The sequence below is a fragment of the Triturus cristatus genome, chromosome 1_2, assembly GCF_964204655.1.
Source record: "Triturus cristatus chromosome 1_2, aTriCri1.1, whole genome shotgun sequence".
NCBI lineage: Eukaryota > Metazoa > Chordata > Amphibia > Caudata > Salamandridae > Triturus > Triturus cristatus.
This window is the reverse complement of record NC_140580.1, coordinates 37,676,306-37,702,543: the sequence shown is the minus strand read 5'-3', so window position 1 is coordinate 37,702,543 and position 26,238 is coordinate 37,676,306. Positions and strand designations below refer to the sequence as shown.

Below are 26,238 nucleotides of genomic sequence, written 5' to 3'. Positions count from 1 at the left end.
GAGATAGAGATATCTCTAATAGAGATAGAGATATCTCTAATAGAGACAGCGATAGAGACATCTCTAATAGAGATAGAGACATCTCTAATGGAAATAGAGATCTCTAATAGAGATAGAGATATCTCTAATAGAGATAGAGATATCTCTAATAGAGACAGCGATAGAGACATCTCTAATAGAGATAGAGACATCTCTAATAGAGATAGAGATATCTCTAATAGAGATAGAGATATCTCTAATAGAGACAGCGATAGAGACATCTCTAATAGAGATAGAGACATCTCTAATAGAGATAGAGATATCTCTAATAGAGATAGAGATAGAGATATCTCTAATAGAGATAGAGAGATATCTCTAATAGAGATAGAGAGATATCTCTAATAGAGATAGAGATATCTCTAATAGAGATAGAGATATCTCTAATAGAGATAGAGATATCTCTAATAGAGATAGAGATATCTCTAATAGAGATAGAGATATCTCTAATAGAGATAGAGATATCTCTAATAGAGATAGAGATATCTCTAATAGAGATAGAGATATATCTAATAGAGATAGAGATATCTCTAATAGAGAAATAGAGAGATATCTCTAATAGAGATAGAGATATCTCTAATAGAGAGATAGAGAGATATCTCTAATAGAGATAGAGATATCTCTAATAGAGAGATAGAGAGATATCTCTAATAGAGATAGAGATATCTCTAATAGAGAGATCTCTAATAGAGATAGAGATATCTGTAATAGAGATAGAGATATCTCTAATAGAGATATCTCTAATATAGAGATAGAGATCTCTAATAGAGATAGAGATATCTCTAATGGAGATAGAGATATCTCTAATAGAGATAGAGACATCTCTAATAGAGATAGAGACATCTCTAATAGAGATAGAGACATCTCTAATAGAGATAGTGATAGAGACATCTCTAATAGAGATGAGAGATCTCTAATAGAGATAGACATCTCTAATAGAGAGAGATATCTCTAATAGAGAGATATCTAATAGAGATAGAGACATCTCTAATAGAGATAGAGACATCTCTAATAGAGACATCTCTAATAGAGATAGAGATAGAGACATCTCTAATAGAGATAGATACATCTCTAATAGAGACAGAGATAGAGATAGAGACATCTCTAATAGAGATAGAGACATCTCTAATAGAGATAGATATCTCTAATGGAGATAGAGATAGAGACATCTCTAATAGAGATAGAGACATCTCTAATAGAGATAGAGATATCTCTAATAGAGATAGAGATATCTCTAATAGAGATAGAGATATATCTAATAGAGATAGAGATATCTCTAATAGAGATAGACATCTCTAATAGAGAGAGATATCTTTAATAGAGATAGAGACATCTCTAATAGAGATATAGATAGAGATAGAGATCTCTAATAGAGATAGAGATATCTCTAATAGAGATATCTCTAATAGAGATAGAGATATCTCTAATAGAGATAGAGATATCTCTAATAGAGATAGAGATATCTCTAATAGAGATAGAGATATCTCGATATCCCTAATAGAGATAGAGATATCCCTAATAGAGATAGATATCCCTAATAGAGATAGAGATATCTCTGATAGAGATATCTCTAATAGAGATAGAGATCTCTAATATAGATAGAGATATCTCTAATAGAGAGAGATAGAGACATCTCTAATAGAGATAGAGACATCTCTAATATAGATATAGATAGAGATCTCTAATAGAGATAGAGATATCTCTAATAGAGATAGAGATATCTCTAATAGAGATAGAGATATCTCTAATAGAGATAGAGATCTCTCTAATAGAGATATAGATCTCTCTAATAGAGATATAGATCTCTCTAATAGAGATATAGATCTCTCTAATAGAGATAGAGATCTCTAATAGAGATAGAGATCTCTAATAGAGATAGAGATCTCTAATAGAGATAGAGATCTCTCTAATAGAGATAGAGATCTCTCTAATAGAGATAGAGATATCTCTAATAGAGATATCTCTAATAGAGCTAGAGACATCTCCAATAGAGATAGAGAAATCTCTAATAGAGACATCTCTAATAGAGATATCTCTAATAGAGATATCTCTAATAGAGAGAGAGATCTCTTATAGAGATAGAGATAGAGATATCTCTAATAGAGATAGAGAGAGATATCTCTAATAGAGATAGAGATATCTCTGATAGAGATAGAGATATCTCTAATAGAGAGAGATAGAGACATCTCTAATAGAGATAGAGATATCTCTAATAGAGATAGAGATATCTCTAATAGAGATAGAGATATCTCTAATAGAGATAGAGATCTCTAATAGAGATAGAGATCTCTAATAGAGATAGAGACATCTCCAAAAGAGATAGACATCTCCAATAGAGATAGAGAGAGATATCTCTAATAGAGAGATAGAGAGATCTCTAATAGAGAGAGATATCTCCAATAGAGAGATCTCGAATAGAGATATCTCTAATAGAGATAGAGATATCTCTAATAGAGATAGAGATATCTCCAATAGAGATAGAAATATCTCTAATAGAGATAGAGATCTCTAATAGAGATAGAGACATCTCCAATAGAGATAGAGATATCTCCAATAGAGATAGAGACATCTCCAATAGAGATAGAGAGAGATATCTCTAATAGAGATAGAGATATCTCTAATAGAGAGATAGAGAGATATCTCTAATAGAGATAGATATCTCCAATAGAGACATCTCGAATAGAGATAGAAATATCTCTAATAGAGATAGAGATCTCTAATAGAGATAGAGACATCTCCAATAGAGATAGAGATATCTCCAATAGAAATAGAGATATCTCCAACAGAAATAGAGATATCTCTAATAGAGATAGAGATAGAGATATCTCTAATAGAGATAGAGATATCTCGATATCCCTAATAGAGATAGAGATATCCCTAATAGAGATAGAGATATCTCTAATAGAGAGATAGAGAGATATCTCTAATAGAGATAGAGAGATCTCTAATAGAGATATCTCTAATAGAGAGATAGAGAGATATCTCTAATAGAGATAGAGATATCTCTAATAGAGAGATAGAGAGATATCTCTAATAGAGATAGAGATATCTCTAATAGAGATAGAGATATCTCTAATAGAGATAGAGATATCTCTAATAGAGATAGAGATATCTCTAATAGAGATAGAGATATCTCTAATAGAGATAGAGATATCTCTAATAGAGATAGAGATATCTCTAATAGAGATATCTCTAATAGAGATATCTCTAATAGAGATAGAGATCTCTAATAGAGATAGAGATCTCTAATAGAGATAGAGATATCTCTAATAGAGATAGAGACATCTCTAATAGAGATAGAGACATCTCTAATAGAGATAGAGACATCTCTAATAGAGATAGTGATAGAGACATCTCTAATAGAGATGAGAGATCTCAAATAGAGATAGACATCTCTAATAGAGAGATATCTCTAATAGAGAGATATCTAATAGAGATAGAGACATCTCTAATAGAGATAGAGACATCTCTAATAGAGACAGAGATAGAGACATATCTAATAGAGATAGAGGCATCTCTAATAGAGACATCTCTAATAGAGATAGAGACATCTCTAATAGAGATAGATACATCTCTAATAGAGACAGAGATAGAGACATCTCTAATAGAGATAGAGATCTCTAATGGAGATAGAGATAGAGATATCTCTAATAGAGATAGAGACATCTCTAATAGAGATAGAGACATCTCTAATAGAGAGAGATATCTTTAATAGAGATAGAGACATCTCTAATAGAGATATAGATAGAGATAGAGATCTCTAATAGAGATAGAGATATCTCTAATAGAGATAGAGATATCTCTAATAGAGATAGAGATATCTCGATATCCCTAATAGAGATAGAGATATCCCTAATAGAGATAGAGATATCCCTAATAGAGATAGAGATATCCCTAATAAAGATAGAGATATCTCTGATAGAGATATCTCTAATAGAGATAGAGATCTCTAATAGAGATAGAGATATCTCTAATAGAGATAGAGATATCTCTAATAGAGAGTGATAGAGATATCTCTAATAGAGAGAGATAGAGACATCTCTAATAGAGATAAAGACATCTCTAATAGAGATATCTCTAATAGAGATACAGATCTCTAATAGAGATAGAGATATCTCTAATAGAGATAGAGATATCTCTAATAGAGATAGCTCTAATAGAGATAGACATCTCTAATAGAGATAGAGACATCTCTAAGAGATAGAGACATCTCTAATAGATAGAGACATCTCTAATAGATAGAGACATCTCTAATAGAGAGAGATAGACATCTCTAATAGAGATAGAGATATCTCCAATAGAGATAGAGACATCTCTAATAGAGATATAGATAGAGATCTCTAATAGAGATAGAGAGAGAGATCTCTAATAGAGATAGAGATATCTCTGATAGAGATAGAGATCTCTAATAGAGATATCTCTGATAGAGATAGACATCTCTAATACAGATAGAGACATCTCTAATAGAGATAGAGATAGATAGAGATAGACATCGCTAATAGAGATAGAGATATCTCTAATAGAGATAGATAGAGATATCTCTAATAGAGATAGAGATATCTCCAATAGAGATAGATAGAGATATCTCTAATAGAGATAGAGATATCTCTAATAGAGATAGAGATATCTCTAATAGAGAGATAGATATCTCTGATAGAGATAGAGATATCTCTAATAGAGATAGAGACATCTCTAATAGAGATAGAGACATCTCTAATAGAGATCTCTAATAGAGATCGAGACATCTCTAATAGAGATCTCTAATAGAGATCTCTAATAGAGATCGAGACATCTCTAATAGAGATCGAGACATCTCTAATAGAGATCGAGACATCTCTAATAGAGATCGAGACATCTCTAATAGAGATAGAGATAGAGATATCTCTAATAGAGATAGAGATATCTCTAATAGAGATAGAGATCTCTCTAATAGAGATAGAGATCTCTCTAATAGAGATAGAGATCTCTCTAATAGAGATAGAGATCTCTCTAATAGAGATAGAGATCTCTCTAATAGAGATAGAGATCTCTCTAATAGAGATAGAGATCTCTAATAGAGATAGAGATCTCTAATAGAGATAGAGATATCTAATAGAGATAGAGATATCTAATAGAGATAGAGATATCTCTAATAGAGATAGAGATATCTCTAATAGAGATAGAGATCTCTAATAGAGATAGAGAGATATCTCTAATAGAGATAGAGATATCTCTAATAGAGCTAGAGACATCTCCAATAGAGATAGAGAAATCTCTAATAGAGACATCTCTAATAGAGATATCTCTAATAGAGATAGAGATAGAGATATCTCTAATAGAGATAGAGATATCTCTAATAGAGATAGAGATATCTCTAATAGAGATAGAGATATCTCTAATAGAGATCGAGATATCTCTAATAGAGATCTCTAATAGAGAGATATCTCCAATAGAGATATCTCCAATAGAGACATCTAATAGAGACATCTCTAATAGAGATAGAGATAGAGACATCTCTAATAGAGATAGAGATATCTCTAATAGAGATAGAGAAATCTCTAATAGAGATAGAGACATCCCTAATAGAGATAGAGATATCTCTAATAGAGATAGAGATATCTCTAATAGAGAGTGATAGAGACATCTCTAATAGAGATAGAGACATCTCTAATAGAGATAGAGATATCTCTAATAGAGATAGAGATCTCTAACAGAGATAGAGATATCTCTAATGGAGATAGAGATAGAGACATCTCTAATAGAGATAGAGATAGAGACATCTCTAATAGAGATAGAGACATCTCCAATAGAGATAGAGATAGAGACATCTCTAATAGAGATAGAGACATCTCTAATAGAGATAGAGAGATCTCTACTAGAGATAGACATCTCTAATAAAGAGATATCTAATAGAGATAGAGACATCTCTAATAAAGAGATATCTAATAGAGATAGAGACATCTCTAATAGAGACATCTCTAATAGAGATAAAGATATCTCTAATAGAGACATCTCTAATAGAGATAGAGATAGAGATATCTCTAATAGAGATAGATAGAGACATCTCTAATAGAGATAGAGACATCTCTAATAGAGATAGAGATAGAGACATCTCCAATAGAGATAGAGACATCTCTAATAGAGATAGAGATAGAGACATCTCTAATAGAGATAGAGATATCTCTAATAGAGATAGATATATCTCTAATAGAGACAGAGATAGAGACATCTCTAATAGAGATAGAGACATCTCTAATAGAGATAGAGATATCTCTAACGGAGATAGGGATAGAGACATCTCTAATAGAGATAGAGACATCTCTAATAGAGATAGAGATATCTCTAATAGATAGAGACATCTCTAATAGATAGAGACATCTCTCATAGAGATAGAGATAGACATCTCTAATAGAGATAGAGATATCTCCAATAGAGATAGAGACATCTCTAATAGAGATATAGATAGAGATAGAGATCTCTAATAGAGATAGAGAGAGAGATCTCTAATAGAGATAGAGATATCTCTGATAGAGATAGAGATCTCTAATAGAGATAGAGATATCTCTGATAGAGATAGACATCTCTAATACAGATAGAGACATCTCTAATAGAGATAGAGATAGATAGAGATAGACATCGCTAATAGAGCTAGAGATATCTCTAATAGAGATAGATAGAGATATCTCTAATAGAGATAGAGATATCTCTAATAGAGATAGATAGAGATATCTCTAATAGAGATAGATAGAGATATCTCTAATAGAGATAGATAGAGATATCTCTAATAGAGATAGAGATATCTCTAATAGGGATAGATATCTCTAATAGAGAGATAGATATCTCTGATAGAGATAGAGATATCTCTAATAGAGATCGAGACATCTCTACTAGAGATAGAGATCTCTCTAATAGAGATAGAGATCTCTCTAATAGAGATAGAGATCTCTCTAATAGAGATAGAGATCTCTAATAGAGATAGAGATCTCTAATAGAGATAGAGATCTCTAATAGAGATAGAGATATCTCTAATAGAGATAGAGATATCTCTAATAGAGATAGAGATATCTCTAACAGAGATAGAGATCTCTCTAATAGAGATAGAGATCTCTCTAATAGAGATAGAGATCTCTCTAATAGAGATAGAGATCTCTCTAATAGAGATAGAGATCTCTCTAATAGAGATAGAGATCTCTCTAATAGAGATAGAGATCTCTCTAATAGAGATAGAGATCTCTAATAGAGATAGAGATATCTAATAGAGATAGAGATATCTCTAATAGAGATAGAGAGATCTCTAATAGAGATAGAGATATCTCTAATAGAGATAGAGATATCTCTAATAGAGATAGAGAGATATCTCTAATAGAGATAGAGATATCTCTAATAGAGCTAGAGACATCTCCAATAGAGATAGAGAAATCTCTAATAGAGACATCTCTAATAGAGATATCTCTAATAGAGATAGAGATAGAGATATCTCTAATAGAGAGAGAGATATCTCTAATAGAGATAGAGATATCTCTAATAGAGATAGAGATATCTCTAATAGAGATAGAGATCTCTAATAGAGAGATATCTCTAATAGAGAGATAGAGAGATATCTCCAATAGAGATATCTCCAATAGAGACATCTCTAATAGAGACATCTCTAATAGAGATAGAGATAGAGATATCTCTAATAGAGAGAGAGATATCTCTAATAGAGATAGAGATATCTCTAATAGAGATAGAGATATCTCTAATAGAGATAGAGATAGAGACATCTCTAATAGAGATAGAGATAGAGACATCCCTAATAGAGATAGAGATATCTCTAATAGAGATAGAGATATCTCTAATAGAGAGTGATAGAGACATCTCTAATAGAGAGTGATAGAGACATCTCTAATAGAGATAGAGACATCTCTAATAGAGATAGAGACATCTCTAATAGAGATAGAGACATCTCTAATAGAGATAGAGACATCTCTAATAGAGATAGAGATATCTCTAATAGAGATAGAGATCTCTAACAGAGATAGAGATATCTCTAATGGAAATAGAGATAGAGATATCTCTAATAGAGATAGAGATAGAGACATCTCTAATAGAGATAGAGATAGAGACATCTCCAATAGAGATAGAGATAGAGACATCTCTAATAGAGATAGAGATAGAGACATCTCTAATAGAGATAGAGATAGAGACATCTCTAATAGAGATAGAGAGATCTCTACTAGAGATAGACATCTCTAATAGAGACATCTCTAATAGAGATGGAGACATCTCTAATAGAGATAGAGAGAGATATCTCTAATAGAGATAAAGATATCTCTAATAGAGACATCTCTAATAGAGATAGAGATATCTCTAATAGAGATAGATAGAGACATCTCCAATAGAGATAGAGATAGAGACATCTCTAATAGAGATAGAGATAGAGACATCTCTAATAGAGATAGAGATATCTCTAATAGAGATAGAGATATCTGTGGTAAATAATTTAATTACCGGAACTTAATTTGATGCGGAAAATCTATAACAATAGCTCAGTAAAATAAGAGGCAGAATCCGTGGTATTAGAGGTTCGGAACGGGCTTTATTCCAGAATCAATTTAAATTGAGGAGCTCCATATTCCATCACCACGAAGGTTCAGGAAGTGAAGACGCTACTTTATTGACAAGTAATCATTTTTATACAATAGGCATTACAGTGAAGCAAATGCAGGAGGCGTAACAATTGATAGTAAAGATAAAACATACATGCGTAGCAAAAGTGGGTGTAACTGGGTGTAACTAAAGAACGTCATCAGGTATGATGTCATAATAGGGTGGTTCCACGAAAGAATTTCGCAATGTCAGCAGAAATACTTGGCAGAAATGCGCGCGCAGCAGCATGACGTGTGATTGACGTGCAACTAGGGGGTGAAGGGGACTTGACATTTAGCTCTACATGTGGCGACAGAAGTCTGGAGGGTCAAGTCAACCTAATCCCAAATCATATCTAACATCCTATGTTTAAAGAACTATGTTATCCAAAAGAGAGGTCTCTTAGAGTAGAATCTTATTCTATACTGACTGTTAGTGCGTGTACAAGCGTCTAAGTGTCTACACTAGATGCGGGGGCAGAAATCTTCCATAGTAACAGGGCTATGAATTACTTGCATAAAGACAGAGAAGCCGGGCCTTTTGCTCGGTAGCTGGAAGAATGTTTACTTAAACTACTAGACAGGAATGCATTGGGTAGGGAGCGGAGCAGATAATTTCGAAGGTGAAATACAGTTTTTGGAAGGCAACAGGCTGATGTCAGGCACCGTTAGCCGCGCAGAGAGTAGGACAAAGTTCATGGATACAGATGCGAGCTCGGACTGGAGCTTTCAGAGGCAGAAGGCAGGAAAAGCTTGATGGCAGAATCAGGGCCTACTTGCCTGGACTGTAAAATGGCATAAGTGAACCATATAAAGCCGGTGGCCTTTCATACTTAGGAATAGAATATCCGGCCCATTCATGGCGGATCTGAAAGAGGACATGTTGGCGGTGGACGCACATGTGTTTGCGTCTTCATAACTGGAACTGGAGGGAACATACATGTACTTGTGATTTATACATGAAACCGTTGGGGTCCAAGATAGGGGACATAACTGATCAGAAAAATCCATATTTCCACATTCCCTCCTTGTCCCCTACTTGCCCGTCAAGAGATATCAATCTTCATCAATCCATCGATCTGTTCATATAGCATCATTTGTTCTTCTTTTTTCTTCTGGGACGAATGAAATCTTGGTGGTGGAATACACGATGTGGCACACAGACCACAGATCGCTGGTCCACATTGTAGGCATAGACAGCAACTGAATAGTATGAGAAAGCCAATACCTAGGAAGGATAGGACCTTCCATCCAAAGGTAGATAATACACTCCAAAACCAACCGGACCAAGTCCAGGTGCCTGGATTCTGGTGTATCTGGCTTACAATTTTATGAAGGCGAGTTATGGCTTTATATACAGATGGCGAATTTTCTGGTATGAAAATGCAACAGCTTGATCCGATGACCCTACAAGCTCCGCCCCTATCGGCCAGGATGACGTCAAGGACAAGACGATTTTGAAGCACAACAATCCGCATAGCAGACTGCTCTTCTGTTAAATTGCCTAAGGCGGAAATAGTTTCGTTCACTACTGCTTCAAGGGTTCTGGTTAATCTACGTATCAGCTTACTATTGGTAACTGTACCTATATAGGGAAAGAGACCTTTATTGAAATCTGTGTATTTTTCCCATGCGGTCTCAGTGTAATCGACTATTGGGAGATCTCTCCTTTCTCTATTGTGTACTAAATGAGTGTTTCTGTGATAATCAGGAGGAGCTAGGAAAACAGGTGGCAAAAGGAATCCGATGTAGCAGGTACCATCCCAATCTAGTGGCAAACGTATGTATGCCGTCTGACCACATATGAAGTAGGAATGGCGGGAAGCTCTAAATGTAGACTTGCCTTGATCACTAAATTCTATCACAGTGGTGCATCTACTATGGCCCATATGTATGGAACCATTCTTTCTTACACATAATTCACCTTTAACTGGAAATACTGACATGGCGGGTAAAATTGGAGTAGCTTCAGATTCAACGTTCAGGATCATGAGATTAAGCGTAAAATTACCTAATCCATACACTTCATTTTCTAGATCAGTTCCTGTTATTTTGGGAAGTCCCTCCTTGTTAGGGTGACAGACTTTGAGTAAAACTAAGTTCATATTTCCCCATACCCAGTTATTCTGGTAAACTGCAGAATTCGAATCTAGGGAATTAATTAAACTAAACCATGCTCCACAGGAGCCGTTGTGTGTGAACGGGTATGGAAAGAGAGGTAGAATTCCTTTATAGTTCTGATAGGGAGGGAGTCGACCACATATCCAACAATTTGTAGCATTGCTAACCTGATGGGAATGATGTAACATACTAATAAACGTGTTATTGCGCAGCGCAAATCTATAGGACAATTCATGCGGAGGTAATTCACTAAAAGAATGTTCGGCAGTAACATTGTAAACATGTCTAGAAATAGGATAATATATGTGCAACAATATACTTGCAGTAATTATTAAAAGACTTAAGAAAAACAAAATTAATAACGTCACTGTGCAATGACTACGCAGTGATTTACAGTACGCATGTCGTTTCAACTTTATCCTTCTGTTTCTTTCTCTATACAGGTCTAAGGGATACATGTCAGAGACAAATTCGACCGATTCACCTTGGAGAGGACTTAAACAATCAAATTGCCTGACTTGTTAGACCTAAGTTTTAGTTTATATAGTTCATGGTTATTCAGTTCAACCAAAGGAAGTTTTGAGTCAATCGGTGAAGACACGCAAGGTGTGTCGTTTACGTCTGACGGTAGTCCATGAAATTTCTTGATATGACTTGAATGTATCCAGCCTTTTCGACCTTCGATCTTCACGGCTGTCCTCGTTGTTAGCAATACGAGTTGAGGCGACTTCCACCTAGGATCCAGCTGAGACTTCCGGTCAAAGTTCCTCACTAAAACTAAATCCCCTGGAATTACGTCATGGGGTTTCACCTCGGTGTTGTCGGGAAAGGCTGCAGCTACCTGTGAACGACAAGATTGTAGTGCAGACATCAAGGAAGCCAAGTAATCTGTCAGCATATTACAGTCATTATCAGTTATTTTGCGTGGTATAGGCGTCCCCCACATATTTGGTGGTCTACCGAAGATCACCTCATACGGGGATAGCCCTGTTCGAGAGTGTGCTACCATTCTCATGTAAAAGAGTGCAACGGGTAAGGCTACTACCCAGTCGACACCTTTCTCCCTGCATATTTTGGACAATCTAATTTTCAGGGTCTGGTTATGTCGTTCCACGAGACCTGCTGCCTCGGGGTGTCGGACACAGTGAAATTTCCACTGATAGCCTAACAAAAGTGAAACGTGTTTCATTAATTCGGATGAGAACGGCTGGCCGTTATCTGAGTAGACAACACGTGGTAAACCGTACCGTGGGAAGAATTCTCGAACCAACTGTTTGGCAGTAGTCGGGGCAGTGTAATCTGAAACCGGGTATGCCTCTGTCCAACGGGAAAGAGCACAGACAACTACGAGAACATATTTGAATCCTCGACATCGTTCCATCTGGATATAATCCATCTGGAGGACTTCAAAAGGGTGATCAGGAGGCTGAAATCCACCCTGCTCTACGGGAATGCTTTTACCTGGGTTAAACTGACAACAGATCATACAGGTACGGACTTTTTGTTTAGCTGCTGCTCGTAAATGTTTGTTGAACCAAATGTGTTGAATGCTGTCTAGCATAGCTTTTTCTCCTAGATGCGCTGGACTATGTACAGTGTTAATAACGACTTGGACCATTGAATCAGGAAGGAACCACACAGATTTTTCCTTCGTCATCCATCCTTGATCCGTTTGGATCCCTCCTAATTCAGTCCATTTCTTTATTTCGTCTGGTGTAGCATGTGTCTGTATGTCGATTACGTCAAGAGCGGGATCCTTAACCGTCATGCAATATGTTGGTGTCGGGACTATTGTCTTTGTCATGTCGGATGTTTGAGTTTGAGCAGTCTGTTTAGCTGTTCTGTCAGCTAGATCATTGCCTTGAGAAATGATATCAGTAACTTTCGTATGAGCTTTACATTTCATAATTGATATTGCAGTGGGTAGATGTATTGCATCTAATAAGGCATGAATAAGGGGTCCGTGCTGAATGTGGGCACCGTGAGAAGTTAAATAACCTCTCTCTCGCCACAGCACGCCAAAGTCATGTACAACTCCGAATGCATAACGTGAATCAGTGTATATGTTGACTTTTTTATTTGTGGCTTGAATACAGGCTTGTGTCAGAGCGATGAGCTCTGCGGCTTGAGCGGACAAGGTATTTATGCACTTTGTTTCAACGATTTCAGTGTCTGTTGTGACTGCGTAAGCGGCCACTAGCTCTCCTGTACCTGTTCTCATACATGAACCATCTACATACAACGTCAGGTCTGGGTCTGACAATGGGACGTCTGTCAAATCTTGTCTGGGTTTCGTCGTGATAGTGATAACTTCAATACAATCATGTGCTAATGGGTCTGTTCCATTTACAGGTAACAGTGTGGCAGGATTCAATGTACTACAACGTCTTATTTCTATATGTGGCTGAAACAATGTCAATTCGTAACCAGTGAGTCGTGCTATAGTCAAGTGTTGTGTTTGTGTGCGGTTCAAGAGAACCTCTACTGCATGTGGTACTTGTACTGTCAATGGATGTCCTAATACTATGGCATCGCTTTGTCTGATTGCTAAAGCTGTTGCTGCCACTGATTTCAGGCACGCAGGCAAAGCCTGAGCTACGGGATCTAATGTACTAGAAAAATAAGCACATGGTTTGTGTGATCCTGCTTGTTCCTGTGTGAGTACTGACAAGGCAGTACCTTCGCGTTCTGTAACGAAGAGTGTAAACTGTTTATTGTAACATGGTGTTGCTAAAACAGGTGCTTGGCATAAGGCTTTCTTTAGGCTTTCAAAAGCTTGTGTATGTTCCTGAGTCCAAGGGAGAACAGTCGATGTGGCTGCCTCCTGTGTTGTCAATTGAATGAGTGGTTTCGCTAGAAATGCATACTGAGGGATCCACTGCCTACAATATGAAGTGAGGCCTATGAAAGCCCGCACCTCCTTTTGTGTCTTGGGTATTGGCATATTAGCAATTAGCTGGATGCGATCTGGTGTAAGCTGCCTTCCCTCCTTGGACAGCGAGTGACCAAGGTAAACAACTCGCTGGACACAGAATTGCAGCTTAGAAGGGGACACCTTGTGCCCCTTTTCGGCCAAAAATTGTAATACCGTCAGTGAGGCTTTTTCACATTCAGGTTCGCTTCTAGCGGTGATCAGCAGATCATCGACATATTGAAGCAGGGCAGTGTTGACTGGCATGTGGATACTGTCGAGTTCTCGTTTCAGTGCTTGGCTATAAATGCTGGGGCTTTCTGTAAAACCTTGAGGTGCGCGTGTGAATTTAAAGCTACGTCCATTTAAACTAAATCCGAACAAGTATTGGCTTTCCGGATCTATTGGGACGCTGAAGAAGGCATTCTTGAGATCAATTACAGTAAAGAATGTTGCTTCGGAATCAATGGCTGTCAATAATGAAGAAATGTCTGGGACTACGGGGTATTGTGGTACTATGCATTTATTTAATTCGCGCAGATCAATAACCAATCGATATACTGGCGGGGCTGTTGGATCGGTTCGTTTAAGAATCGGAATTATCGGTGAATTACATACATTGGAGTCAGTTTCCACAATCACTCCTTGGGTAATAAGCTCGTCAATGATTTGTAGTAAAGCTACTACAGCATCTGGGGGTAACTTGTATTGTCGCATTCGGGGTAGTACCACTCCTGCCTTTAGTGTGACTCGATATGGTGTAATGTTCATGCAACCAACATCTGTAGGGCCTTGTGCCCATAAATGTGTCGGTAAAGTCTGTAGTCGGTGATCCATGTCTCGGGACACGTAGTGCCCTTTGAAATCACGTAAAAACAATCTTACTCCTTCCGGAGAACAACATATAATAGCTCCTAGAGCTTTCAAAGTTTTTATGCCTAACAAGTTTTCTGGACATGATTTAGTAAGTAATAAATCTGTAGTTCGTGTCAAGGGACCGATCGTAAGTGGAAGAGGCTGGGTTACTTCGTTAATGATAGGTTTTCCTGAAAAGCCAAGGGAAATATTCTGTGTGCCTGAGAGGGGTGCCCCTGGTACTTCACTACGTTTTATTGTTGTTCGGCTTGCCCCTGTATCAAGTAAGAATTTTCTATCTTGGCCTAATAGTTCACTGTGTACATAAGGTCCTTCTTGATCTACAGGGACCTCAATAAGGGGTAAGCCAACTTCCCTCTCTAGGCTGTTTCATGAGTATCGTTGATAATCAGGATAGTCATACTGTGCGGTCTGATACATCTGTCGGGTCGTTGTTTGTGTGGCAGCAATAGGCTGCGGTGGCGGAGCTGGCATAGACTGTTGCGGAGCTGGCATGGACTGTGCATGCTGCGGTGCTCCTTGTTGATTCTGATCCTGTCTAAGTGGTCTTGGTCTTTCTTTTGTGTTACCTATGGCGATATTATGTTTTAAAACGGGACAATCGTGTACATAATGACCTGGCTGTTTACAATAGTTGCACGTCCCTTTAACAGGACCTGTTGAAACACTGGACTGTGTTATACCCTTCTTATGACCATCAGCTGGAACTGTCTGGGAAACTAGCATTTTCATTTTCGTGTCTTTCATGCGTCTGTGTTCATGTTCTTGTTCTTCTCTAATTCTATTGTGATGGTACTGTAGCATTTGTAACATTTGTGACGGAGTGTTACCTTGCCAGGTACTCTCGAACTTCAATACTCTATTCTTAACTTGGGGCAAGGCATTTTCAAATAATTTTGTCACAAACAGATGTGGATCTTTGCGGATCTTTCTGCTCATAGCGACTATACATGATCGTTTATCGTGTCTCCCCTCTGATATATTCTTACCCCATGTGGTAAGAATTTGCATTTCTTCCGGATTTACCCCTGGTTGATCTTGATTTCTGATCACACCGTTTATGAGGAAACGTAACAGTTCCCCCTGGATTTCCACTTTTTGGTACTCCATGGCTCTGTTAATACTCTCAGGGTCTCGCCCTGACTGAACAAAATGATATATATTTTCTAAATGTGCAGTCATTCCTGGTAGCTTTCCTAAGTATATTGCAGCTCGTCGGATACGTAATGATGCCAGCATCATTTCGTCCCCTTTTCCGGGCACAGGGTCATATCTACAATCTATTAGAAGTTCCTTGAGCGTGTTGGGAGTTACTAGTTTGGGTGTACGTTGGTGGGCTAATTCTTGAAAGGAAAGTTTATTTGTTCTGGGTGGCGTAGAAAAAATGCTTGATGTACCTCCGGTAGCACCACCTGGGGTGCTGGAGGTGAAAGGATTCGTTGAACGGGATATAGCAACCATAGGTGTGGATGCGGATGTAGAAACAGATGTGCTTGCCGGAACTTGTGTCGGGGTTTGCTGTTGCAGAGGTACAGACGGAGGAGGGTCTTGGCGTTGAACCCCCTCGGCAGACGGTCTATGTGGCGCAGCATTAGCATACTCGGGAGCTGCGTCGTCTAAATAAGAGGAAAGAAAAACATCTTCTGCGGTTCTGGGATGCCCTTTGGGATGTACTTTTATCGGAAACAATGGGGGTGGCAAGTCTTTTGGTATCTCCGGAGTAGCCTTAGGTAACCCTTCGGCCAGAAGAGGATACATACCATTCACAAGGGCATTTCTTTGTCTGTCTGTTTGTTCTGACTTTACTCGAATACCTTCTTCAATTAATACACTTTCTCGAACTTTATTTGAATTCTCCTTACTTTTCTCCTCCTGTCTGAGCGCTTTTTCTGTACGTCTATATGATTCTTTACGCCATAATTCAATGGCATCTTTCTGTGACTGTCTAGCTTTCTTTTTCCATAATTCTTCTTCTACTTTCATAATGCAATCTGCATCCCAGGTCCCAGCTGCGGGCCACCTCTGACTTTCTGGTAATTCCTTGGTGTAGTCTACCCATAGATCAAGAAATAATATGGCGTCTAGGCCATGTTTATGATACATGAAGTACCCTGGAGTGTCCCTAGGAGGAATGGGAACAGCTTCTTCGAGTACCCCTTTTCTGGTTTTGATCTGTCTTAATTTCGAAAAGAGCGGCATATTGGGAACTGATCTGATACCTAATTTTGAACACGTTTAATACCATAAAACACAATAATGAACAGTCATTCACACCACAGTATACAGAACGTATTTAAAACATTTTAACATTTAACATTTAATGAATAAACAATGATGGTCATTTAGGGAACTAGTCACTAAGCATAATACTCGATACTAACTAGGTAATTCTGAATTATATATACTAGACATACTTGATATACTGCTAAACAGTACAGATACACTGCTGAAACAGTGCAGACCGGATTTGTGTACCCAAACCCGTCTTGACCGGCACAACCTATGTGCACGTCAGAACGCCTCCCCGATAATGGTACTCACCGGGTAGCTCGGAACGGAAGGCCTCGGAACTGAACTGAACTTGAACCGGACTGGACTCGACTCGGAACTTCGGAAACTTCGGAAACTGGTGGGCCTCTGTATACCTCGGATCTTGCTCTCTCAGCTAGGCTCTGGTCGGGATACTTCGCACTTCTCACCGCCTCGTCTGGGTGTTGATCGCAGCCTCAGTTACCCCCGCTCGGCAGGAGGGAGATACAGGAAATCCTGTGGGTACGCGTTGTTGTCCGTCCAGCTGTGACAGGAGACCGGGCCTGCAACGCACCGCCGGCGCGTGAGATGAGAAAGTGTCCCTGTTCGGGCGCCATTTATGTGGTAAATAATTTAATTACCGGAACTTAATTTGATGCGGAAAATCTATAACAATAGCTCAGTAAAATAAGAGGCAGAATCCGTGGTATTAGAGGTTCGGAATGGGCTTTATTCCAGAATCAATTTAAATTGAGGAGCTCCATATTCCATCACCACGAAGGTTCAGGAAGTGAAGACGCTACTTTATTGACAAGTAATCATTTTTATACAATAGGCATTACAGTGAAGCAAATGCAGGAGGCGTAACAATTGATAGTAAAGATAAAACATACATGCGTAGCAAAAGTGGGTGTAACTGGGTGTAACTAAAGAACGTCATCAGGTATGATGTCATAATAGGGTGGTTCCACGAAAGAATTTCGCAATGTCAGCAGAAATACTAGGCAGAAATGCGCGCGCAGCAGCATGACGTGTGATTGACGTGCAACTAGGGGGTGAAGGGGACTTGACATTTAGCTCTACATGTGGCGACAGAAGTCTGGAGGGTCAAGTCAACCTAATCCCAAATCATATCTAACATCCTATGTTTAAAGAACTATGTTATCCAAAAGAGAGGTCTCTTAGAGTAGAATCTTATTCTATACTGACTATACTGACTGTTAGTGCGTGTACAAGCGTCTAAGTGTCTACACTAGATGCGGGGGCAGAAATCTTCCATAGTAACAGGGCTATGAATTACTTGCATAAAGACAGAGAAGCCGGGCCTTTTGCTCGGTAGCTGGAAGAATGTTTACTTAAACTACTAGACAGGAATGCATTGGGTAGGGAGCGGAGCAGATAATTTCGAAGGTGAAATACAGTTTTTGGCAGGCAACAGGCTGATGTCAGGCACCGTTAGCCGCGCAGAGAGTAGGACAAAGTTCATGGATACAGATGCGAGCTCGGACTGGAGCTTTCAGAGGCAGAAGGCAGGAAAAGCTTGATGGCAGAATCAGGGCCTACTTGCCTGGACTGTAAAATGGCATAAGTGAACCATATAAAGCCGGTGGCCTTTCATACTTAGGAATAGAATATCCGGCCCATTCATGGCGGATCTGAAAGAGGACATGTTGGCGGTGGACGCACATGTGTTTGCGTCTTCATAACTGGAACTGGAGGGAACATACATGTACTTGTGATTTATACATGAAACCGTTGGGGTCCAAGATAGGGGACATAACTGATCAGAAAAATCCATATTTCCACAATAGATAGATATATCTCTAATAGAGACAGAGATAGAGACATCTCTAATAGAGATAGAGATCCCTAATAGAGATAGAGACATCTCTAATAGAGATAGAGACATCTCTAATAGAGAGAGATAGAGACATCTCTAATAGAGATAGAGACATCTCTAATAGAGATAGAGACATCTCTAATAGAGATAGAGACATCTCTAATAGAGATAGAGACATCTCTAATAGAGATAGAGACATCTCTAATAGAGATAGAGATAGAGATATCTCTAATAGAGATAGAGAGAGTTTTTGCCAGTAAGTGCTTGCTTCCATCTACTGTGCCAGGGCTACAATATATGGCTGGCTCAATAAGGCCCCCCCCCCCTCCCTTTCATCCATTGCTGTATAGAAGCCTGTACAGCTAGGTCTTAGGCACTCATGGGACTCACCAGTCAAAACCCTCATGGCTCCATGCACTGCATTCAGATCTCCATTGACGAGCATCTCCATCAGCAAGTTGAAAAGCTGAGGCCAGGCCTCAGGCCAGTCCCAGTGCGCTATCGCAGATACCGCATAGGCCACGCTGGAGCGCACCTTCCTGATTGACTCCCTCAGCCCGTTGGGAAGCAGCTGCCTGATGACCATTTTCGCCTGCAAGATCAAAAGCAGTACAGTTTGAGGCATACCTAAAAAAATAGGATGAACTAGGGCACATGGAATAAAGTAATCGCTGCAGGAAAAACTGATTTAAAAAAGCTACAAGAGACCTTTTCCTGCAGACACCGACCTGACCAGTGGCAAGCCGACCAGGACTGGGCCCTCCTGTTGGCCTACTCTGTGAATTTTTAAGTGCCTCCCCTGAGGTCCGGTGGGCCTTTAGAAGTGTACTTCTGTGGTGGACTGGGACTTAAAGGATTAGAGTAAGAGGGTAAAATGTTTGACCAGCATGACCTAATCACTTCAACGCGGTCAGTGTCAAACTGCGCCCATGTCCTGTTCTACTGCAACCATTGATTACTACTACCACTGTGTGGTATCTGGGTTACCCTAATAGGATTTTTGACAATTTGGTGCCATTCTGTTGATGACATTTTACTCTGTTTTTCCAATTCATTTTGGGATTTTCATTGATTTGCATTTCCACTGCAAATTATTACTTTAGTACTGAATAAATACACATTTTCTCAAACTGCTCTGCGTCATAGCTACCTGGGGGTTGAGCTCAGGTAAATGTAGGGACTTTAAGGGATCACCCTTCCAAAGATTGTGATTATTGATCCCAAGTGGTGCCAACCCAGTCCTGGGCCCTTGGAAGTAGGTATAAACTGCTGCTCCAGCAAAAAAGCATGCATCGAAGATGTGTGCGGTTCGGAACCGGTGCATCTCCCTCGACGATGACGCATCCCCACTACTGCAAGGATTGACCGCAACGCATCACCACCACTGTGAGGTCCCACTGCAACGCAGCCCCAACTGCGCAGTGCATCGACCCTAGTTCTGACGCATCACCCGCCTTTATCCTAAGTATCACACTGCGTACTCTGGTCCTCATGGTGGACGCAAACATGGTACATTACAGCGGGCCAAGGCTGGTCCCTGTATCTGACCAGCACTCCATCGTGGTTGGCCTGAACTTTTGGATATGACTCAGTGTAGCGCAACCAGATAGCCCTTTTTCATGATTTATGTTGTTAATCACTGCAATTCAGTTTATTCTTTAAAAATTCATAACTGCGGTTATACTTACTGGACCTTTGTCCTTTTGGTCTTGTTTTGTTCTTTAAATTAAGCTATAGTTTTCTAACCAGGTGTGGTATCTTTTTGTGATGTGTTTCCACTGTTTGAATGGTTTCTCAAATACTTTACACTCTATCTCTGAAGAGAAGCCTGACAGCTCTGTGCCAAGCTACCAGAGGGTGAGCACAGGTTAATTTAGGGTGTGTATCTGACCTGTTTAGGATTGTGGTACCTGCTTGCACAGGATGCATACCTCTGCCAAACAAAAACCCAATTTTTAACAGTAAACATAACTGAGAATCTGTACACCTCACACCTTTATTAAGACCTACATAGTTCGTTACTGTGTCACTTAAATTTAGATCATCCCCTGAGACACTCTTCGACTACAACACTTAAGGTCATACTCTACTCGCACAAACTTACAAATATGCTTGCAAACCCCGGGCTGTGATCATTCTCAGACAAGGCAGTAATTCCCTGCATGCAAGTAATTAAAAACAGCATGCTCACTGCAACTAATTATTTTTGGATGCTTTGTTGGTGGCAGAGAGTTTGGTTCAAGAAGCAGGATGCAGGGCACACAAGCAGTTTCACAATATACCATTTTGTCCACCCAGAGTTAGGAAAATAGGAGAACCAGAAATATACAATTACCTTTATCATAGGTCAGTCAAGGCACACAGGTTAGATACTCATTATCAGAAAACCCTAACATTTAAGCTAGTGGGAAACCTTAAGATCTAACCTAGTACACCAAGAAGTGTGTAATGGTTAATGGCAATCCAAATACATACCCTTTCAGTGGTCTCCGGTGATCTAAATTTTTCCGACTGGGAGCACCAGTGAGTTTCCACATACTGTTTCAGAACAACCGATGCAAGCTAGAAAGACAATCATCAGATTTAAGCTTCAAACATGCAGTATTTCGTTTTTCTTTAATTTGGTAATGTAAAAGTTTGTTACATAGAGCCCTGAAAATTTACCACAGTCCTTAACGAGAAGGCAATGATACAAGCAGCTGAGAAATCCAACCAGCAATGGGCCCTCAAACGGATAAGTTCAATTTACATTCATGACGATATGTAGTACCCACACCAGATATCTGGCAGAGGTAAAAGTGCATTGTTTTAATAAAGACAGGAAAATAAACCATGTGTGTAAAGTCTAAAAACCGCAACGTTACAGGAATGGTTACTAACATCACACACATTTGTAGAAGCAGATTGCACATAAGCCCTCCTGCCCCACACATCCTCCTCTCTGCCCCCCCCCCCCTTAACGGAGATCCACAGATCCTATTGATTTCAGTATTATGAACCACCTTAGGGTTCCCCAAAATTTGCAATGGAAGACTTGCTTTAAAGCGCATGCCAGAATGCCGCCTCAAAAACAGTGCATGCTACAAATGTGGAACTGGCAATACCCGGTCACTAGCAAACTCTCATATCCTTGGGCAAGGTTGGTCCTATGCAAAACTATCAAAAATAAAATGTGGATTCCGCAGATCACGCACACTCTACTCAAATCCTCCAAGAATTAAGGATAAAGCATTAACCTCTGATCCCAGAAAAAGATTGTCTATCTAGACAGAATTGCACAGTGTGAAACTGGAGAATTTGGAATTAATCCCAGTTTCCCTGCTTGACCAAACTGCGTGATCATAGACAATTTATTTCACTAAGCCTCCATTTTGTTCCTTATCACATATGAGAGAACCTTCAAATACAAGAACTCACAACGTATGCTGGAGAAAAACCTCTTTTGCTTGCATTAATAGACTAGAATATTGCTCCATGTACAAAAAGAATTCAGCCCACGTATAGGGTACACATCCCCTCTAACTTGCACCTTAGTTCACTAAAAGCACCGTCATCCAAAAGGATCAGGAATGTTTGTTAATCCATGTTTAAAAACTCTTGCTTGGCTTCAAATACAAAACTTTATACAAAAATATTTGACTTAAACTTCACTATTGATGTCACTACAGTAATACTAGGCATCTTTGCTGCGGAGACTATTCCGCCCCTTATACAAACCAGATCTTCTCTTGATCAGCCTTCTACTGATCTGTGAACTAAACTCATTCTATCAGTATGAAAATGCTTGACCAATAAAAGTGGAGTGCTCTTTAAAATAGCAGAAGCAAGACGGCGTCTGAGTAGAAGCCACCTTACCTCTCTCCCCCTTGGCGGTGTAAATATCCCGGCTGGTGGCTACGAGTATGCGCTGGAGCTGCAGTAAAGTCTACGACTGTCACGGTGTTCTTCGGTGGATTTCTCCGACATTCCATCAAGTCTGACAGCGAGGACATGCCTGCGAAGCTCAAGGGAACTTCTGCGGGGGGCACTGGGAGGCCCTAACGCGGCTTCTGCTAACAGCGTTAGCAGGTTCCGGGCACGCCTACGGTGGCTGCCAGGAAACTAACACGCTATCGGCTGGAGCACTGCTAGAAACAGGGCACGAGCCCAACACCAAGACCGTTGCAATGGCTGCTCAAGGAAGGGTAAAAGCAGCGAACGACCACTACTGCCGTACAGTTGCGGCGTGAGGGCTCTGATTTGAAAATAGATCTAAAAAAGGGGGAGTTACGGCTAAATAAACGCGACAAACAGGGAAAAATCGAACATCACAAAATTGAACTTCCAGGAAAAAGAAATCTACGGCGAGCTAAACCACCTACGGATGTAGGGAACTCGCAACCATTCATCTTAAACATCTTCTCACCCAAAGCTTTGGGTGGGGAATGGGTCAACCAAATTGAGATGCAAAAGGATTCCAGCATTAACAATGGCAATGAGGATATGGACAGGGCTTGAAGCGACCATATATCAGAAACTGACCAAGCAATAACATCTGCAGTGCAAACACCCACTGGACAAAGTAAAAGGTCAGACGTCCCGGACGGGGGAAACATGACTCCCTGGCAGGAAAATTGTGAGAACACCATCATAGAGGCACATGTACATGCCGTACATATTAGTCCGAGGGAAGACGTCTTAGAGGAGGGCACTCGACCCCGGATGATGGATGCGGGTATGTCTGGCATAACTAATAGCGAACAGGAAAGCAGAGTAACAGCTGTGGCTAGCAAGACTGGGCTACACTCTCTTGGAGGAAGTGAGGGCCAAATATGGAAGTTGGCTGTTTGACCCCAGATGTACCGGGGAAAAATTAATCTCACTGACAGAAGAGTCAGAGGTTTAGGACATTACCCTATCTATCAGTAGTGAGGAGGATGGTGTGGGGCTCTTCCTCAGATAATACCAGCCCTTCAGAGATAGCCACAACCACAAAGAAAAAAAAACAAACGGAAGATCCCAGGGAAGCACAAGATGGTGGAGGAAGTAGGGTGGGACTATTTAGCAACACAAATGCTCCCCCCCCCCCCCCCCGAGGGGATAGATGAAGGTGAGATGCAAACGGCGGTGAATTCCAATGGGATCTCAGATCATATGAAGCGAGTAAACCCCGCCGAGTCCTCACTGGCTCTGATCTTGCAGTCCCTGCGAGCCTTTCAGGATGCTGTTAAAACCGACAATCGACAGGCACGGCTAGCCATTAAAACTCCAAGGCTCCGTACAGAAAGTTTGAAAGATCTGCTCGGACATTGCTGAGCGACTGAATATGGTGGAGTCACGTATTGGAAATGCTGGAAAGCACAGTGGTAATGTTGAAGGCGCAGGCCTCATTGCAGGACAGTACTATAAAAGGATGTGATGTGGAAGCTCGAGGACTATGAGAACCAGCAGCGGCGCAATACTCTAAGGCTGTTAGGGGGCCCGGAGAACTGTGAGGGCAACAATGTAAGAAAGTTCGTAGTAAATATGCTGAGAGGCCCCCTACCAGAGCTTTCTACAGGAGATTGGGACAAGGAAGTTCAATGTGCTCACAGATTCCCTATTTCACCATCAGGGCATTCCTCCGGAGAAAATCTCTACCGAGTGCCACATTGATTTATTGTGCCGACTTTTTGCTTCGTCAAGCCGTGTATGATCTAGCTGGACCCAATGTCAAAAGGAGGTTTGAAGGTTTTTCCTTTTTACTAAGCCTGACTTTGCACATGCTACGGTCGAAAGGAGATTACGGCTCAGGCAATTAATGACCCCATTTCAATCTGCAGGGGCCTTGGTTTTCTTACAAAATCCAGCCAGGTTGAAGGAGATATACAAATGCCAGAATTTCAGTTCCACTTCTGAAGTTCAATGACAGAAACTTTTGGACGATATTGCAACAGGGACTATTGGGGGTAAATAGTAAAAATATCTATTGTAAGCAAGGATTTCAGGCTTATGAACAGTGGTTCCTCGGGATACGGGTATCTGGCAAGCCACATTCAAAGGGGGAGGAGGTAAAGGGAGAGGATGGGTGGCACAGACGTGCTCACACGGGCTCATGTTTAAGCCTGGTTGCCTGATTTTTGGTGTGGGGGGGTAGAGGGGGCGATACTTAGTGGACGAGAGGAACATAGTTAAGTTTGCATTGTTTCTTAGATGTCAGACATTTGTGCAGTACTTTGTAGTAAAAGGATAGAGATTTTTGGAAGTGTGGCAAGGTTTAATGGGGATAGGGTATCAGTCATAGGCCAGCACCATAAAAGTGTATGGGGGTATTGAGAGTGGCATCCATCAATATATGTGGCCTAAATGATGTGAAGAAAAGACATAATGTTGCGGTTCGGTTACAGTCGCTGGGTGCTAATATCATTTGCATCCAGGAGACACATATAGATGGGTCACAACTACAGATTTTAAATACACTGAGATTTAGGGTGGTAAGTGAGATGACACAGGGGGCCAAGGTACGGGGTGTGGTGATCCTGGCCAAAGGAGGCGGGCTGCAGTTTAAGCGATCATGTTCAGATAAATGTTGTCATTGCGCAATCACTGAATGCCAATATGGGGCGGGGAAGAAACTAACGAGTACAATATTTGGATGCAATGGTGATGATCCTACAGTATTGAATACTATCTCGAGCGAACTTGCTCACTAGCCACTCGCACTTATTGTATGTAGAGACTACAATATTAATCTACCAAGTGATTGTTCTCTTGAGGGAGGAGATATGTGGGACAGACGCAAAAGTTTTTTTTTTAACCAAACCTTCTGAGTGCCTACCTCCCCTCGCCTTCGCATATTGAAGTTGGTTTTAGTCGGAAGGAAAATATAGAGTCAATCGGATGTTTAAGAGCTGTGGGGAGACTGGAGATTGGAACAAACAAAGGATTGTTGTGGACACTACCGGAGCGATGAGCGGGGCGTTGAGTACGAGATGAGCTGAGTCCGGAGGAGTCCGGAGGAGAGGGGCGCCCGTAGGAGAGGGGCACCTGACCCAGCGGAGCACCCCAGAGCGGTCTACGGAGCTTTTTCTTGCTACAAAGAGGTCTGCCCTGCGGGGACTTTGCCACTTATTTACTTACTTTTGTGGCCTGTGTCAGAGGCCTCTCTTCGCTCTGCTTTGCCGCATTGGGGGATTGACCGGCGGGAGCTTGCTTTTGGGGGGTGCTGTCGCTTGGTTGCCAGGTCCCTCCCGCCGCCGCGTTTCGAGCCGCAGTGCGGGGGGACTACAGCCCCCACAATCCTCCGCAAGTCCCGCCCACCGTCGACATCACCGGAGACGCAGAAAGGCACCGGCGTTTCTCCTGCGACGCGTGCGGGACCAGCCTGGCTAAGCTCGGGCACCCCTCTAAGCTGCTGTTAAGGTGAGCCCAAAAAAGCATTATGGGGAAACGAAACACCAGTGCCATCACACAGGCCTCTGAGGGCCCTTCTGTCCTCCCACCCTCCTTTGAGAGTATGCTGGAAAATGCTTTCAATTTGGTTAGCACTGAAATTGCCAATACCGAGAGGAGGATGTCATTGGGTCTTATGACTTCACATTTAGAGCTCCAGCAAGACTGCCCAAATAATGCTGTGCCGC

The 26,238-nt window shown here is 40.4% G+C and overlaps 1 protein-coding gene across 3 annotated transcripts in view; it reads right to left on the bottom strand.

Moving 5' to 3' along the window:
* Nucleotides 1-26,238, bottom strand: part of LOC146866700 (importin-9-like) — a 372,779-nt gene that overhangs the window by 288,736 nt on the left and 57,805 nt on the right. For all 3 annotated transcript variants that reach the window (XM_085600471.1, XM_085600450.1, XM_085600461.1), the window contains exons 3-4: nucleotides 21,116-21,202; nucleotides 19,031-19,232 (exon numbers count right to left, since the gene is read on the bottom strand). In XM_085600471.1, the coding sequence (XP_085456597.1) occupies nucleotides 19,031-19,232; nucleotides 21,116-21,202 (289 nt within the window). The remainder of the gene's footprint in view (nucleotides 1-19,030; nucleotides 19,233-21,115; nucleotides 21,203-26,238) is intronic.